The sequence below is a fragment of the Bufo bufo genome, chromosome 4 (assembly GCF_905171765.1).
Source record: "Bufo bufo chromosome 4, aBufBuf1.1, whole genome shotgun sequence".
NCBI lineage: Eukaryota > Metazoa > Chordata > Amphibia > Anura > Bufonidae > Bufo > Bufo bufo.
In genome coordinates this window covers 121,350,034-121,369,289 of record NC_053392.1, presented here as the reverse complement: position 1 = coordinate 121,369,289, position 19,256 = coordinate 121,350,034, and the positions used below count along the sequence as shown (strand labels likewise).

Sequence of the window (19,256 nt, the reverse complement as noted above, 5' to 3'; positions counted from 1 at the left end):
CACTGAGCTTAAATGGGCATACCCATCCGGGACATTGATGGGATATTGCTTGTATATGCCAGAAGTGGATCCCAAAGGTGGGACCCGCACCTATCTTCAGAACGGAACCTCCAAAGTGAACAGAGAGAAGCTGCACATGCACGAACAACCTCCGTTCACTACTATGGGAGATACGAAAAAAACAGAGCTGGCTTAGCCATTTCCAGCTTTCCCATAGCAGTGAATAAAGAGGTGGCCGTGCGTACACAACACTCACACGCACTCTCCATTCACTGCTATGGGACTTCCAAAAAATAGCCGTGCATGCTCGCTCGGCCATTTTCGTAATGTCCATAGCAAAGAGTGGAGAGCACGCTGCGCATGTGCGATGTACTCTCCTTCACTTCAGCAGCTCTGTTCTTTAGATAGGAGCAGATCCCTGAGAGGAGACCTGCACCTATCGGACATGGATGGCATATCCTAGCAATATGCCATCAATGTCCTAATCCTTTTAAAAGTAAAAGGATAGTCCAGAAAAAGAAAGCGGAGTGGTTAGCCTGGTCTACAAGGAGACTTTCTGAGAGTCTGTATACATACAGTTTGCGGCCCCTGTGCAGAAACACAGCTAATCGCGTCCAGAACTGGATTGAAGGTCTTCCTCTAGCATGAGAAGGTTGGGTCACCGGCCGTCAGTGACGGTTGAGGAGCAGAAAAGACAGAAGCATTTATTACTGCTTTTGCCTTCTCCTCAAATAGGTGCATGGCGCTCACTGAGCAGCCATGCCGCTTCTTCTATTCAATCTGGCGATCACGTGAACACTGGGCGTCTTGGAGCAGATCAGAGGAGCAGGGTCTTAGTAGACCGCGATCAGCTCTGCCTTGTACAAAGTCCCCACAGCGGGTTGTTTATTCTGTAACTATGGCTCTTTTGGATGCCCCAGTTACAGTAGAAATAGTGCAAAATAAAAAAAAAAAATTAATATTTCACTTTCACATAAGGGTCCAAATATTTAACAAAAAGAATTAAAAATAAATAAAATACAAATGAAAAACAAAAAGTACAAAGAGTGTCAGTGTATAAATATAAAACATTAAAAAAAATACATTTTGATGTCAGTTTGCATATTTAAAGAATAAGGAGCTGTAATTTGAAAAAAAAAATATGAAAAAAATGACACTTTAAAAAAATGTTTTGCAGTTTTCCCCAATTAAAACTAAAAGTAAATAAAAAAATGTTACAAAATCTATCAACCCCTTCCCGCATATGCACATAACTGTACGTCCATATTGCATGTTAGTTACGGCAATCAGGTGCACAGTTATGTCTGAATTGTTACCAGGCATGGTCAGTGTCTAAGTGCCGGAGTCTCTGATGTCCCGGACAGAGGAGACTCAGGAGAAGCTGGAAGGTACCAATCAGTGGTCCCTTGTCAGCAATCTCTCCGATTGGTTAGTCAGTACACACTAACCAATCAAAACATACTTAGGCTGAAAAAGGTCATTTGCAAGCTCTGGTCTCCACAGTTCGGGACCATGGAGATCAGAAGGTTCAAGAAGGTACCCTCTAAGCCTCCATTGCGTCATCTGTGACCCTTGCAGTGCTACCTGTGCGCCATGCTTCCATTAGAGACTCTTGATGGCAGTGGCTCAAGAACTTTAAAAAGTAAAAAAAAAAAAAAAAAAAAAAAAAAAAAACATAGAATGTGTCGGCAGATAAGAACCATTTGGCCCATCTAGTCTTCCCAATATACTGAATACTATGGATAGCCCCTGGCCCTATCTTATATGAAGGATGGCCTTGTGCCTATCCCATGCATGCTTGAACTCCTCCACTGTATTTGCAGCTACCACTTCTGCAGGAAGGCTATTCCATGCATCCACTACTCTCTCAGTAAAGTAATACTTCCTGATATTACTTTTAAACCTTTGCCCCTCTAATTTAAAACTATGTCCTCTTGTAGTAGTTTTTCTTTTAAATATTCTCTCCTTTTACCTTGTTGATTCCCTTTATGTATTCAAAAGTTTCTATCATATCCCGTCTGTCTCGTCCTTCTTCCAAGCTATACATATTAAGGTCCTTTAATCTTTCCTTTAAATTGGTATCACCACATACATAACGATCGGATCTATAAAAGGATCATATTACTTATCCCACGTGGTAATTGCCATAAAAAAAATAAATACGTTTAACATTGGACACAATTGCTGTTTTTGTAGATGTTCCACAAGATTAACCCCTTCTAACCCAAGGCTGATTTCAGCCTTCCTGCCCAGTGTGTCACTTTATGTGGTAATAACTTTGGAAAAATTTTACTTATCCAAGCCTTTCCGAGATTGTTTTCTCATTACACATTGTACTTCATGACAGTGACAATTTGAGTTAATATATTTCACCTTTAATTATAAAAAAAATAAAAATTAAACATTTTTGAAAAATTAACATTTTTCGAAATTTGAATTTGTCAACTTTTAAGACAGATAGTAATACCTCATAAAATGGTTATCAACATTTTCCATGTTTGCTTTAGGTTGGCATTACTTTGTAAATGTCATTTATTTTTTTTAGGATGTTAGAAGACTTAGAATTTTAGAAGCATCAATTTTAAGCACGAATTCAATTATAAAGTAATTTTGAGGGGCTTATATAATAGAAACCATCTATAAAATGACCCCATTTTAGAAAAGAAACCCCCCAAATTATTGAAAAGTGATGTTGCAAACTTTGTTAACCCTTGAGGTATTCCAAAAGAATTAAAGTAAAATGGAGGTGAAATTTAAAAATTTTTTTTTTTTGCAGATTTTTTATGTTAATCAATTTAAACAGCAAGGGTTAACTGTAAAATAAACCTCAACATGCATTACTCAGATTCTGCCGTTTACAGAAATACCTCACATGTGGTGGTAAACTGCTGTAGGGGCACATGGCAGGAAGGAGCGCCATATGGCTTTTGCAGTGCAGATTTTGATAGATTGGTTTATGGATGCCATTGGTTTTTATTTTTTGGGTGATTGTCTTATGTGGGGGGGCTCATTATTTTGGGATGAAGTGATGTTTTCATTGGTACCATTTTGCGGTACATATGAGTTTTTGAAAACTCGATATTGATGCATTTTGTAAAGTGAGGTTCCAAAAAAAATGACTGCCTGAGGGTAGATCATGTAATATTTTTATAGAGCAAGTTGTTACGGACGCAGCAATACCGAATATGTCTATTTATTTATTTTTTTGGGGGGTAAGTTTTGCAGCAAAAGCATTTAAAAAAAAAAAAAAGTTTTTGGGTGAAAATCACCTGTAAAATCTTTTTCTCGTCTTTTCCATTGGGGGACACAGACCATGGGTATAGCTTAGGCCACTACTAGGAGGAGACACTGCAAATAAGAAAAAAAGAGCTCCTCCTCCGCAGGCTATACCCCCATGCTCCAACAGGAGGACCTCAGTGCGTGCAAAAGCAGTAGGAGGAGACCAAAAACAGAAGGACAGGATCGCCTGCTGCAGAGGCAGAGTGTGAAACTGGGCAAAGGGGACTGCCTCGAAGGAGGCCACCATAAGCCCCAGCACCTGCATGCACTCCCGGATGGAGAGACACGGGGAATGCAGAAGGCGAGACACAGACTCCCGAATCTCGAGAGAACTTGTAATCCGGAAGGAATACCCGGGCTGCAGTGGTGTTCAAAATCGTCCCCAGGAAGGTCACCCTCTGGGAAGGTTGGAGAGAGGACTTTGGGAAGTTGATCAGCCAGCCAAACTGTTGCAGAGTCTGAACAGTGATCCTGACGCTGTCTTCGGCCTGGGGACGAGAGGGAGCCTTTATCAGTATGTTGTCCAGGTAGGGCAACAGAGATATGCCCCTGCTACGGAGAATTGCCATGAGTGGCGCCAAGATCTTTGTGAATACCCGCGGGGCTGTCGCCAGCCCAAAGGTAAGGGCGACAAACTGATAATGACGGCCGTCAATGGCGAAGCGCAGAAATCTGTGGTGAGATTCTGCGAGAGACATGCAGATAGACGTCCCGGATGTCCACCGACGCTAGGAACTCCCCTGGAAGAAGAGAAGCAATAACGGAGCGGAGGGATTCCATCCAGAACCTCCGCACCCGCAGGGACTTGTTTAATAGCTTCAGGTCTAGGACCGGACGCACTGATCCCTCCTTCTTAGGTACTACAAAGAGATTTGAGTAGAACCCTGCGCCCTGTTCCTCCAGAGGAACTGGGGCAACTACTCCCCGGTCCAGAAGGGAAGAGACCGCTTGTAAAAGGGCCGAGGCTCAGGCCGGATCCCGAGAAGGAAAGAAGCGTTCCGGAGGCCTGGAAACGAATTCTATCTTGTAACCGGAAGTCACAATTTCCAGGGCCCGGACGTCTTGAACGTGAGCTCTCCAGACATGCTGAAAGGAGAGCAGGCGGGCCCCCCCACCGCAAGCGGGTGGGGCGCCCCTTCAGGCGGAGGACTGCTTGGGCACCGCGGGGCGGGCAGAACTCCCCTGGAATTGTGCCCGCAGGCGCCAGGAAGGTTGGGGCTTAAAGGAAGGCTTCTTGCGGGAGTCCTGGGAGCTGCCGGAAGAGGGGGCTGTCGCAGACCTGGAGGAGGAGGAGGAGGAGGAGGAGGAGGAGGAGGAGGAGGAGAAGCGCCGAAAGGACTGCTTTCTAGGGCCAGAGTGCCGAGCTCTGAAGGTGCGCTTGGATCTGGATTGGGGCAGGTGGGTGCTCTTGCCCCCCGTAGCGTCAGAGATAATCTCGTCCAGTTTAGCACCGAAGAGTCTGGAGCCCGCAAAGGGGAGGCTAGTGAGGGAACACTTGGAGGAAGCGTCGGCGTCCCAGACTTCCCAGCGCTGCGTGACCGAGAGGGCCGAAACACGCGCAAAAAGAGTGCTAACGTCCAATGAGACCTCACAGAGGAATGTTGTCGCCTGAGACATCTGGAGGACGAAGTTCAAGGTGTCCGCAGAGGCATCCTGCTCCGCGAGATCCTGATGGTGGCGCTGTAACCACACCGAAAGCGCCCTGGCTACCCAGGCCGAGGCGAACGCAGGCCGCAGGCCTGTGCCCGCCAGAGTGAATATGGCTTTGGAAAGAGTCCAAACGCCTGTCCACAGAGTCCTGTAGGGAGGACCTGTCCAGGACCGGTATTGCCGTGTTCTTAGCCAATCTGGCCACCGGGGGGTAGACTTTAGGAGGGGAAGACCACTGCTGCACGTTATCTGCCGGGAAAGGATAAAGAGTATCCATGCGCCTTGTGGCAGAAAAACGGTGATTAGGGCGCTCCCAGGCCTTAGAAAGGACCTTGGCGAACTCGCCATGAATGGGGAATGTCACTGCCTCTGGTTTCCTGGAATGGAAAAGGGGGAATTCCTGGCTACTAGTGGAAGGTGGTTCCCCCTGGATGTCAAAGATGTCACAGACCGCCGTGACCAAGTCTGCCACCATGGTGGAGAGCTTAGGCGAGGGTTCCAGCTCCGTGTCCTCGTCCGAGCCGGATCTTTCCCCTTCAGACCTGTAGTCCCTGCGAGGGGGAGAGACTGAACACGCCTCCAGGCGAGGGGGAGAAGCAGAGTCATCCGAGGAGGGATGCTGCTGCGTACGCTGCCTCTTAACAGTCGAGATTCCTCTGTGGGGGGCACCAGGAGGTGGAGCGGTGCTAACCACAGGATCCGTGGCCACCATGCGTTCCATAAAGGCCATGGCGGCGCGCGAGACTTGGGCCAAGTCCGCAGCCGCCCTAGATATGGCAGAGGCCCAGGAAGGCTCCGCAGGCTCCGAAGGGGCGGAAGAGGGACTGGGCTGGCTTGGGGGAGGAGGAGGAAGATCCAGTCCCGAGGCAAGGCAAGAGTCACAGGAGCCTGTGACTGATAGCGGCAAGCAGCAGACCTTACAGGATCCCAGTGGGGCCTGAGTTGCCGCCTTAGATTTTTGGGGGGCCCCAGGTCTTGGCATGATGGCGATAATCCCGGAGTCAGGGTCTCCTACCGTTTGCAGAACGCTAAACCTGTCCTACCGTGACCTGTGAGGAGCTGGAGGAGCAGCCAAGTGGAGAAGCGCTGAGGCAAAGCAGAAGCGCCGGAGCAGACGCGATAGGCTCCGCCCCAGTCGCGTCACAGATTGCGCGAAACCCGCGTGCGGGAAATATGAAAAAGGCAGACCCCAGCTCCGAAAATGGCGTCCGCCGCCAGAGATGCAGGGTTTAACAAGCCCTCCGAATAGAACGGGGGAAGTGAAACGGCGCCTACCATGGCACTGCGAACAGCTACTGCCCCAAGAAGGAATCCCTCCTCCCTCTCAACCCAGCAGGCCCTGGACTACAGGCGGGGGAAGGGGGGACGGGGGGGACGGGGGGGGTGTGCGGGTTGCAGGAGAGCCGTAAGTACTTATCTGCGTCCTGCAGTCTTCACCCTCTGTTCCGGACCAGCAGGGTACACCTCTTCAGTCATCTGGCACAAGGAGTGGCAGTGATCTGGATAGAGGGCGGGAGTAGGTGACCCTGGATCTGGTAGGCCACCGGAGCTGCAGGTCGAGCCCGATTCCACTTATCTTCTGGGGAAAAAAGTGAGGTAGCCGGGGACGTCCATTCGACCCCGGCGCTCGCTCCACTGAGAGACCAGGGACGCACCCATGCGACCCTGCGTCCTCTGGTGAGAAAAAACAAACGAACAGGAGAAGAACAAAACTACAGGGACAACCCTGCAAGAGCAGGAGTGTCACCTCCTTATCCGACACTAAGCTAAAACTGAGGTCCTCCTGTTGGAGCATGGGGGTATAGTCTGTGGAGGAGGAGCTGTTTTTTCTTATTTGCATAGTGTCTCCTCCTAGTAGTGGCCTAAGCTATACCCCCAATGGAATGGGTGAGAAATTATGTTTTTGTGTCTCCATTTTCTGAAAGCCATATTTTTTAAAAAATTTTCTGCCAATCGTCTTGTGTAGGGGCTCGTTTTTTGCGGGAAGAATTTACGTTTTTATTGGTACCATTTTTTGGGTACATAGGATTTTTTTGATCGTTCAATATTACACTTTTTTGGGGCAAGGTGAACAAAAAATTAATTTTTTTTTTTAAACAGCGTTCACCTGAGGGGTTCACAGGAAAGCTCATTTATGATAAATGGCCTGTGTAGTTGTGCATCTGATCAGTTGGAGAATGAGCGATCAATCGGATGACTTGCATATTTTATCAGAATTAAAGCTATACAATTATCGTCAGCACATCTCCCTGTGTAAGCAGTGATGTGCTGCTGATAATACATAGAACTGAATGAGCGAGGAACTACTGTGGTAGCGATCATTCCTCTCCATTCATTTTGCTCCTATATTATACATACAAACATATACATACATACACACACACACACACACACACACACACACACACACAACTAGGCAACTCCAATGACTATGTATGTACACATTTATGTCTCCATCTATATACACTAGCTAGGAGAAATTCCAGAAGTCAAATACAGTATATAAAGATAACTGGACAGGTGTAAAACATCTTTACAGATCAGTCTGCCCACCAATGAATACCAATGGCTGTCATCTACAGATTCACTTCCAGCCTGCAAGTCCTCCACTGCCTATAAGTAATTAAAAGGGTTGGTTATCTGGCCAGTAAAACACTGTTTCATCAGAATGGCATTAAAAAAGTGGTAAGTACCTCTCCATTTCCAGTGCTTCCCGGCTCCCAGTTGGTCTCCACTTTCTGGTCTCTCTTGACACACAGGAAATCACTGCTCGACCAATCACTGGCTGAAGTGGGTCACTGCTGAGCCAATCACTGGCTATGTATTCAGTGGGACCAGGAAGTAGACACAGAAGATCGGTGAGAAGCATCGCACTTTTGTTTCTTTTTTATGCCATTCTGAGGACTTTAAAAAAAAGTTGCCAGCTGGAAAGCAGATACCCAACGTCTTCATCCACCTTACTCACTGACAATGTAATACATATGGACTGTAAATGAGACAGAAGAAGCCACAAATACAGCAGAAGGAAGCAATTTACCATCTGATCCATGTTGAGCTTTGTTGCTGCAGTCTTTTCCCAGGAATAAGCAGGAGGGAGACGGAGAACATCTAATATCCAAAGTCTGGAGCCAGTGACAAGAACGGGTGATGATCCAGTTGTACAGGTTATAGTATATAATGTAAATCCCACACAAAGATGACAGAATGAGTCACAAACAGGTCAGATCCCCAACATAGTGTTTAGGCTGCACATAGTGCACACACTCATCCTGGGACTATTTAGATTTCACCCCATGGTGCACTATAACAAGCTCACATTCTTCCGCCCTCTGGTTTTACTGGCTCGGCACATGTTCATAACTATTTCATGCCCTTCAGCTGCTGTCATAGCTGTGGCTTCATGGCTCCACCATACACGCCAGCCTTTACAATAACAGAACTTTCTATGGTAAACATAGTTCTAAGTATGCTAATCTAGACCTTCTAAAATAAAAAAAATACTATAAAGAATACATATGGAGCACAAGAACGTTCTGACAAGAAAATTGGAGACCCTTGGATTAATGATTACTTCTAACATTATGTTAGTGTCCCGAACCCAATCCACTTCTCACCGCTGCAGCCATGAAATCCCATATACCACACTTGACCGATGCAGCCAATCACTGGTCTCAGATGTATACAGCACAGGACCTCCTGACAAAGCTGAGCGCGAAACGCGCGTCGAGGCGTTTATCTGGCCATTTTTAATCTGATCTCTTCTACAGGTGAGCCCAGTGGGTGAAAATATTGTAGAGGATTGATTACTTTATAGCCTGTATCCACTATGGGACGTCCCTTTTGTGAATGATTATGTAATGGGATATTGGCTTGGCCATATAGATTATGTGTGTTATCTGGCCTCACCGGTGATCCTTTTTCTGGGACATGATACATTCTCTTCAGGGGAAGTTAGACTAATGGCTAGTGATTCAATACAGCATTAGGCATCATGCACATGACCGTATGCATTTTGCGGTCCACAAAAAATACGGACGTCCGTGTGCATTCCGTATTTTGTGGAATGAAAGAGCTGGCCCCAAATAGAACAGTCCTACCCTTGTCCGTAATGCGGACAATAGGACATGTTCTATTTTTTTGCAGAACGGATATACGGAAACGGAATGCCCACGTAGTAACTTCCGTATTTTTTGTGGACCCATTGAAATGAATGGTTCCGCAAAAAAAAAAAGAAGAAAACATGCAACGGACATGGAAAGAAAATACGTTTGTGTGCATGAGCCCTTAAGGTCATTGTTACCCATTTCTGACGTCGATATCCCCCGATCTATCTTTTAGGCCTCATGCACACCGCCGTTGTTTTGGTCCGCATACGAGCCGCAGTTTTGGCAGCTTGGATGCGGACCCATTCACTTCAATGGAGCCGCAAAAGATGCGGACAGCACTCCGTGTGCTGTCCGCATCCGTTGCTCTGTTCTGTGGTCCGCAAAAAAAAAATATAATAATATGTCCTATTCTTTTCCGTGCTTTGCGGACAAGAATAGACAGTTATATTAAAGGCTGTCCGTGCCATAACTCAAATTGCGGAACGGACATGGACACCATCCGTGTTTTGCGGGTCCGCGATTTTCGGACCGCAAAACAAACCACGCTCGTGTGCACGTAGCCTTACTGTGTATTTTTTTTGATTTTGTGTAATAAATTAATAATTTTATGATATACTTTTGGGCATTTGTTTTTGTTCTTTTTGGGAACATTTGTGTAGGTTGTATAATGTGCATGCACATGCCCTGTACAATATTAGCTTGAGGATTGTTTTTGTTCTTTGTATACAGCATAAGACCTTTGGCTGCAGTGATCACATGCTGTATACGGGCACTTCACTGGTGCAGTCAAGTAAACAAAGCCTGGGACGGTTGGAACGGTGGTACTGGAGTTGAGAGGGTTCAGAGGGAGTACGATTATTTTAACACCTTTCCGTGGATTTTTTTATTTATTTTTTTATGTCCAATCTGTTTCTGATTGCAGAGTTTCTATTCTGTTTCCTAAACATGATTATGGGGGCAGCCATCTTGCCTGGGCTTTTGTTAACAGCATAAGCTTTACAGCAGCCCCCAAGGCCGTAGACACAATGTATTGGAGGGGACTGACTTCTATGGGGGAGTTTTCTAGGCATGCTCTGTGAGCTGTGCAGAGGTCAGGAGGGAGAAGATAAGCGGTGTAATCTTACTTGCCATATGGAGAGGACTGCTGAAAAGTGATCTGTACAGACCAAGTGGTGGCAGTTATTATTCTTAGTTGCCAGTAGGAAAACTGCAGGATTTTATTATTTTAAATAGATAATGATGTGAAAATTTAAATATAATATCATCAAAAATTCTTCAAAAATGTTTAACATAAAAACATAAGAGGTCATTTTCTGCTGACACATTCCCTTTAAAGTCTGACAACTCCTTTATTAAATCTTTCTGGTTAGGCTATTAATTCTCATATTGCAATCGAAAAAGAAAAATACATTATAAATAGCTGTATTTTCTACACACTCCCATCCTCCTCATTGCAATCCTGTGTCTGCCTCCCTCAACTGTTCTGCCTACAATACGAAACAATTTTAAGCCCCACCCCTTCTGACAAGCCCCACCCCCAGTCAGTGGAGAGCTGAAAATGCAGATCAGACGGAAATTATATCCTGCGTTCTCTGCAAAGTCTGTACAATTCTGTACAAGGCTGTTTCCCTGTGGGCAAAGTGTATTTCCAGATGTATTGGATTTTTTTTACAGTTTTGCAGCCAGAACCTTGATATAACAAGGCCAAGCCAGAAAGTGATCGATTGGGGGAACGTACCATTGCTGTACACCAGCTTTATAGCAAAATCTCAAATATTGGCAAAAGGCCTGTTTTTACTGTTCTACACCATTCTCAACAGCTCTGAAAAGTGGTTGGGAAAATGGGCGCTTTTTTAATTAGTTTGACTCTGTCATTTAAAAAATAAATAAATAAAAAAAAATCAGTTAGTCCAATGGGGGAGGAGCGTATAGAAACTGGAGTATCATTTCTAGAGCAAAGTGTTAGGTGTGAACACTTAGTTATTAATAAATGTAGCGCAAACATGCCAAAGCAGGCATAATAAATGACCATCCCTTATGGGAGAGTGTAGTGCGCCATGTACAGGAAATTAGAGGAAGTGCAATGTGTATGTTCTCCCAGGGTTTGCGTGGGTTTCCTTCCACAAGGTTTGTGCGTCTGTGATAGTGAAATTGGAGAATAGACCGGCGCTCGCTTTATTTGTAGTAATGCTCATAGGTTTATTGTCCCATTCTGTACATATAGGCGACGCGTACAAATACAGCAAGTGGCGGTCTATTCTCTTCAATACCACATAGGATGGCTTCCCTAGACACGAACACCGCACAGCAGACACGGAGCAGCGACTGAATATTACTCAGGGAAATGAGAATGGGACAATTTGAATTTGTTTGTGGTATATAGTCAAAATCCACTGAAAAAAATAAAATAAAAACACACTCCCAGTGTGGACTTTTCAGCAGCATCTGGATCGGATTTGGTATAATCTCATACACTTCACCTGTACTGTAATATACTGCAAACTTTCGGCCCACCATTCTGCAAAGGAAAATCCACAGCATATCTATCCCACAAAGATACCCTAAATGTAATCCAGCCTTCTGCTGATGAGATGACTGCTAATCGTACCCCTTTCTACACAGCACTGACAGGAGGATCAGCCAAGAGAGGCTTCAGTGGCCTGTGTGCAATATGGGCGTACTTTTTGTTTTGTTTTTGAGGATAATGATTAGCATAGTAGCCTTTATTACCTGGGAGGAAAAAACCCTTGAAGCGTGCCCCAACTGTTGGACTCACCTGGATATTTGGCCCTGGACACTATATCTAACTTTTTTGAGTTTTTATATTTGGAATGGACATTACACTCTTAATGCAAATTTACAATTCCTGGTTTCCATGCAGTGATGCTGCATAAGTTATTAGGACATGTCATTATTGGTGGAACGCATTGAAATGTATTTTTAATACACATGGCACTTTTCAATATTAGAAACTTCACAATGACTATTACAATACCTTGTATGAAGTCTGTGTCCCAAACATTCTCCAACAACGCAGATAGCCCCTTATAAGTTTTAATAGTGAAACCCAAGATTCCTGAATTTAAGGGGTCTTCTAGATAGGTTATCCGTATCTGATCAGTGGAGGCCCGACACCTAGGACCCCTGCCCATCACGCAGCTTACCAAGCACAGTGCCATACATTGTATAGTGGCTGTGCTTGGTGTCGCAGCTCATCCCCATTCTATTTAATGGGGCCGAGCAGCAGCTAGGACATGTGACCGATGAATGTGATATCACATAGCCTATGCAAAGGTGCCTTTTTAAACAGTTTATCGGTGGGGGTCCTGGCTCTCAGACCCCCACCAATCAAATACTGAGGACTTATCCAGAGGATAGGTCATCAGTACAAATGTTTTAGAAAACCCCTTTAAAGGGAACATGTCACCATGAAAAAGCAATGTAAGCTATAGGCAAGCAGGTTATATAGAAAAGATTCAGTAAAACTTGTCATTTATTCATTTAAATTCCTGCTCATTCTGGGCTTTGAAGTCCAGGAGGCGGTCCTATCAGTGATTGACAGCTGTATACACGGTCATAGTGAGAAGGCTGTGAATCACTGATGGGACACACTTTTTTTTTATTACAATGGGAGCCTAAGGCCTGTATTACACCTGCAGATCATTGCTAACAAGCGTTGGTAAAAACGTTCGTAAGCGATGATCTGCCTGTGTAAAAGTGCCGAGCAAATACTTGTTCATCGGGCAATCACATTTTTTATGCAGGCTAAAAAAAAACCACATTGTTTGCCAGCAAATAATGATTTTGTTTGAGGATGAGTAATGGCGTTAGCAATTGCTCCTCCAGATACTGTGGAGATAGCTGCATGTAATAGCAGTGGTCTCCACTCCTCCACTGATGATCATATGCCCTTCCAGACAATGGTAATGCTCATGAGGAGGTGTAATACAGTCCTAATGGTGATGTATCCCACTGGAAGCCTATATTGAGGGATATGTTGCAATATTCAATCAGAGGTGTACATAGAGATAACCTTCATACTAACAATGTAGGCTCTTCACATGATGTGAACAAAGCCTTACGTAGTTATAGAGCATTTGGTATGGAAACATGGTCATTAAGAGGTCCCATTCTGATTTCTGCCCCTCTGACAGGATTGCACAGCATTTTAATGTTTTATAAAGCTGTGTGACCCCGAGTCCTGGAATCTACTGAATTACACTGAAAACGTTGTGCAGTACTGTCAGAGGAGCAGAGGTCAGAACGATACCTCGCACTGACACGTTCTGCAAGTTGCTCGCACTGAACTCGATCACATGTGTATGTCCTAAAACTGCTGTGACATTCGTAGACACTACCAATACTGTTATATCTTGCTGCACATCATTAAAGAATATAAAGTCCCAACAAGAACCCTTCAGGCACAAAGATCAGAGCCAAGCAAACTCTGCCAGAAGTACTCCATCAATAAGATCTCTCTTAATACATTCATAAGTTACCTACCTAAACTGATATTTGGTTTATGCAGCAGAAAGTATGCCTGCAGAACAGCTCAGTGAAAATTCTGCCTGGACCTGAATAGATATGTATTTTGAGATGGACAGGGCAGTAGTGACGTGCTGCCGGACAACTCCATTGGAAAAACTTTGGCTGCTCGACAGTGTACCCTAACAACCAGACTGTCAGGCATGTCTAGGCTAATAAGATGAAAACTGTACTAGTATGATGAAGACAGCAGGGAAAAGGGACACTGCTCAGCATCATTGAAGCCATGTCACTCATCACCACTGGCCGTGGTGCTAATCAGATGGTGGAGAACCTCTTCAACCACTTGACAGTTTGACCTTGCAACAGAAAACAATGCACAACTTACTTGCTAGTTTTGCCTGTAATCCTGAGGGTCCAGGTTTTGATGTCTCAGCCTTAGAGGATCCCGGAAGGGAAAGTTTTGTTTTAGGAAGGCTGACTTTTGGGCTGAATCGAGCTGCCCAATCAAACTTTGAAGAGCTGCCGGCTTTGGCCTGTTCTTTTTCTCGGCTGCTCCTTCGAGGGCTTGGACTTGAGGCAGAACGTGATCGTCTAGCCTTGTTCTGATCTTTCCCTTGCTTCACTCGAGCTCCTGGGGGTGCAGCAGAAGAGACAGAGGCAACAGCAGACGAAGAAGAAGAGGAAGTAGAGGCAGAAGATGAGGAATCAGTAATGGTGCTACACCCAGCTTTGGCTGAGGTGGCCGATTTTGAAGCCAGCTTGGTGGGTTTTGGAGGTCTGTCTTCTGCACCAGTCGCTACTACGGCTGCACTGCTGCTCTTCACACAAGAGGAATTATCTGTCCTTTTTCTTTTGTGCAGCGGGGAGGTGCCGGGGGCTCCACCCTTCCTGCCGTATGCTTTGCTTGTTGACGGCAATGATGCAGGTGGAGCTGAATGCTCCTGGTCAATCTGTCTCTTCTTAGGTTTATTATTTGGTCGCCGCGTCCCAGCAGAGGGCTCGACGTGCTGAAGTGCTTTGGGTTTCTTAGCAGAGCTAGGGGAGTTGGTCCGGCTATAATCAGGGCTGGCACTGCGCTTTAACCCACGGGAGGTTTCTTTCTTAGGCCTTTGAATTTCTGAGGTGGTACTTCGCTCTGGATCTTCTGGTTGTGATATTAAAACAGCAGACGAGGTACAGCCCCTGAGGGGGAAGAGAGAACAATTTAACAAGTGCCAAGACAAATGTATTTGTATTTCTTAAGTTTGAAATGTCAGTGGATCAGAAAACATTTCCTGTAATTATGGTGGTGTCACTTTTTTTTTTTTGTGGGATTTCTCAACATTTCATTTGTGGAGATATAGATATATATATATATATATATATATATTTATATTTCTGTTTAATAAATTTACATCATGCTCTGGGTGTGCCATTTTCCCCTCTGTTCTCCGGTTATAGCCTCCAGTATCTTCATAGTTAGGCTCCACCCAGGGGAACCTGCTGCGGTCTCCTTCTCCTATGCTGTAGCGCTGGCCAATCGCAGCGCTCAGCTCATAGCCAGGCTATGAGCTGAGCGCTGCGATTGGCCAGCGCTACAGCATAGGAGAAAGACGCCGGCAGGTTCCCCTGGGTGGAGCCTAACTATGAACATACTGGAGGCTATAACCGGAGAACGGAGCGGCGCCCGGGGATAACAGTAAGTGCAGGGGGATCCCTGGGCGCCGCTCTACACGTCTGTATAGTCAGTTTAGATACTTTAGTCTGCTTAAAGAGAACCTTTCACCAATGCCTAAAAATGCTTAAAACACACCACCAGTAAAAAGAAATAAAAAATACCCCAAAACTGTGGGGGAGATTTATCAAAACTGTTGCAAAGGAAAAGTGACTTAGTTGGCCATGGCAACCAATCAGACTGATCCTTTCATTTTCCAAAACCGCTCTAAACTGTGAAAGGTCGAATGTGATTGGTTGCTCTTTCTTCTGCACCAGTTTTGATAAATCTCCCAATGTGTAAAAGCACCCTTAGGAAAAAAAATAAAAAATAAAAACACAAATGATTACTTATTTAAGAGTCCAAAAAAGTGTGTATATGGCCATAAAAAAACAACAACTGATATTCACTTTGCTTATTACCCCCGCCATTGCTATACCATAGATGCCTGTGCCCCTGCTGTGCTCCACCTCCTTCTCCCGTATCAACACAGCAGGAAATGACTGGGAATGCCACTCAGCCAATCACTGGTTGCAGCAATGACCCGCCTCAGCAAGTGATTGACTGAGTGGCATTCCCAGTCATTTCAGGACAGGAGATGGAAGTGGCTTGGAGAGGCAGAAGCTAGGGATTGTCGAGGAGAGTATAAGCTTGTGATTTTTAATTTTTTAACCATTTTATGGTCAGTGGAAATTTTTCAGTGCCAGAATAACCCTTTAAAGACAGAATTTTGTGGTTGGTTACTCACATCAATATGAAAACTAAAAAAATGAATGTCATTTAATTTGTGTGGCACCTAACAAGGGAGTATGCGCATGTGGTGTTTTGTCATTCAGCAAAAGCACACAATATTACCACAAGGTTTTACCCCAAAATTTTCAGGCATGTTATGGCATCAGTTTTACAAATGTTAACAAAAAATAAAAACGCTTCTGCTTCCGTCAGTTTCGGAAAGTAAACATGTGAAATCAGCCTGGCCCATGTATCCCAATGAATTTCTTAAACTATGACTTTGTAACCTTCACAACCATTGTTATAATCTGCTGTGAGTCACATCTCTTCCCTCTCCACCTGGTGTCCCATGCACGGCACATGCATTATACAGTTTGTGTACTCCGCACATTCATCATGTAGCGCTTAGATAAACCCTATGTTTAGACTGATCGCCTTAGGAAATGAGAAAAGGATAGCGCCTCGTGTAATACGTTAATAGGTGGCCCTGACCCACACGTGACTACAGCAGGGTTGCTCGCCTTTTGGAAAAAGAAAATGTGCGTGTAATTCCCTTTAGGTTAGGTCTGGACTGCGAGCTCGCTATCTAAGTTTCAGTTCCACAACCACTAGTGGAAGGTTCTGCTCCAGAAGTATGACGAAAGAGCACAAGATGACATCTCCATCAGTGCCATCACTTTCCATGATCCTGGAGAGGGACACCTCCAGTAGTGATGACATTTGCAGTCTTTCTCCATACCTTACTGTGGCATGCTAAAGGGGCTCTCCGGGTTTAAAAAAATAAAAAAAATACCCAGCTGCCTTCTGCCCTGTTGTGAGATATATACTGTATATGCAGCTGCACAGGAAGCCTCGGTTGGCACCTGAGCGAAAGAGCCCGCAAACAGTGCGAGTGCAGAAACGATAGTGACTCGTCAGAGGGCCAAGTACTGGGCAAACTCTTCTTACAACAACAAGGTAGAAGACTGACAGATTTTTTTTTTTTAAGCCTGGAGTTCTGGAGAACTCCTTTAATTTGATATTGGGGGGGGGGGGGGGGGGGGAGAGGGGGGGGATGGAGAGAAAGAAATAAAAAAAAAAAATAATAATAAGATTAAGAACCATGCTTCTGATTACTGATGAAGTCCAATATGGCACAATTATGCAGCTGGAGTGTTTCTGCTCTGTACATCTACGGATTGACATTGTCAAGTGCATCAAGGTTACTAGACATACAAAAGCCACCTCTCCAGTGAGAGTACAGCCTTAAAGGGGTTCTCCAGGCTTTTAATATTGATGACCTAGGTTATCAGCATTAAAAGCAACGTTTTATGTCAATTTTACACTACATTTAAGTGCTCCATACACAAGACAGCTGTGAGCAGTCAGGCAACAGCCATTACTCCCAACTCCACCATAAGTCACACTCAGCCAAGTGCGCACATTTATTTTTATGGCGAGAGGGGGCATGCCAGCTGGCGACTGCTTATCTTCCACTGGAGCAAAGGATGAGACATGCTGAAATCCAATATGCTCGATCCTCCTTTTTCCTGACATGTGCGGTCAGGGGAGAGTTAGGAGGTCCCATCCTGCTGAATATCAATGGGTTCAGCCAGCTGTAGTACAAACAGTTAAAGGTCTGTGACGTTGAAAACATGGATGGAGATGATCAGTGAAGCACACGACAGAAAATGCTTAGTGTATTATACAGCAAGAATGGAAAAGCAAGAAAGAGAAGCAAGAAACTGTCATTTCTAAAATTACCAGTAGTCACTCGAGTCCCAAAAAGAAAAGACCATTCTGAATCCTTTACTATCTGAGTGTATTCCTCTACCAGTATCATTAGCAAGACATTTGACTACAAATGCTAAACAAGTTCATAAAGTAGTTAGTAAAGTTACCTTTTAGAGCTGTATCCCCTGGAATGGCCAGTAGCTGTATTAGACTGCACTTTGGGGGTCTTAGAAAGTGACTTTCTGTTCTCAGGAAGGCTAAGGGTCTTATGTTCTGCCTGCTCTAACTGGGACCTGTTGCTGGAAAACCAAGAGAGAACTGCATCAGAGGATACAGGAAACACAGATCCCTCCTGTTAGGTTTAGTATACAAAATATAGGAACATGACTTGGAGGCAGTCATGGTACAAGAAACTAGGTAGCATCACTGTACTGTAAATATATATATAGGTGTTTTGTTTTTAATCAGAAACACGACCATTCCCCTTAACCAACTTGTCCATAATTGAGGTTTCTCCTTTTTCTAAAGGGTTAGAAGCTTTAGAATAATTAGAAAGATCAAGACAGATGTTAAAAGTGCCCGTAATTCATTGAAAGAAATCATGTAAACACGTGAGAAAAGAAAGCGTCAACAGACAAACTAGAGTTAATCTTTGCCAAAAATATATCTGCTTGTACTTTAGCAAGGCAAGCAAAAAACCTGAATGTGTCTAAAAAGGCTTCTTCTTGTTACATAGGCTTCAGGTACCACTTTAGAAGAGTCCTGTGGTGACCCTGATGCTACAGTTTCACAGCAGTGATGTTTCCTCACCTTCCTCCTGCAGCGTCCTCTTGCGGCTGGGCCCCGGCAGTGTTCCTCTGTGAACGTCGCAGTGACCCCCCTGGATTGTTATTAGGCCGGCTGGACATTGGCACCTCTCTCCTGAAGGGACATACCCTTTCTAGATACTACCATTCACTGCAAAAAAAAACAAAAAAAAAAAACACATGTTACAATACTGTCACTGGCAAAGTGTCCCTAGCATGCAATACAGTAAGCCAACTACAATGACACAGCAGCACTGTCCACGCTAACCTCGCTCTGTACTTAGCACCCGCAGATTTTGGGTCTTTTTTTTTTTTTTACATCATTGGAGATGCACTGTGCCTTTTACTCATTCAATATAAATCACAAGACTTTTTTGATAAATTAGTTTATGTTGGTCTCAAGTATTTTTTCAAGCATGTTTAAAAGGGATTCTCAGGGAATTAAGAAAATGAAAATACAAAAAAATATATTTTTTTTATAATAAAATATTTTCCCAAATGCCTTTCATTAGTTATAATGGCTCATTTTGTCTAGGGAACAATCATTAGGAAAAATAAAATGGCCGCCGTCCTATTAGTACACACAAAACCTGTCCTAATCACACAGCAGGACAAGTTAACTTTACAGCACTGAGCTAAAGAGATGCCTCGTCATCCCCTCAGGATTATGATCCCGAATACAGCTGATAAGATCTTCAGTTGAATTTCCGTAGGATTGGAATCCATGAGGAGATATGTAGTACAGAGAGGAGGTGGGGATGTGGGTATTGAGCAGCAGCACTTGTTTGC

General features: G+C 44.5%; 1 protein-coding gene across 12 annotated transcripts in view; it reads right to left on the bottom strand.

The window, feature by feature from the left end:
- The window catches only part of TRIP12 (thyroid hormone receptor interactor 12), a 193,435-nt gene that overhangs the window by 105,722 nt on the left and 68,457 nt on the right, over positions 1 to 19,256 (bottom strand). For 9 of the 12 annotated variants that reach the window (XR_005778204.1, XM_040427793.1, XM_040427791.1 and 6 more), the window contains exons 2-4: positions 18,472 to 18,618; positions 17,829 to 17,960; positions 13,909 to 14,705 (exon numbers count right to left, since the gene is read on the bottom strand). Coding sequence is in view for 11 of the 12 variants with exons in the window: in XM_040427793.1 (XP_040283727.1) it covers positions 13,909 to 14,705; positions 17,829 to 17,960; positions 18,472 to 18,569 (1,027 nt within the window). In the remaining variant the exon portion in view is untranslated. The remainder of the gene's footprint in view (positions 1 to 13,908; positions 14,706 to 17,828; positions 17,961 to 18,471; positions 18,619 to 19,256) is intronic. The other 3 variants (XM_040427799.1, XM_040427800.1, XM_040427801.1) reach the window with 1 other exon arrangement.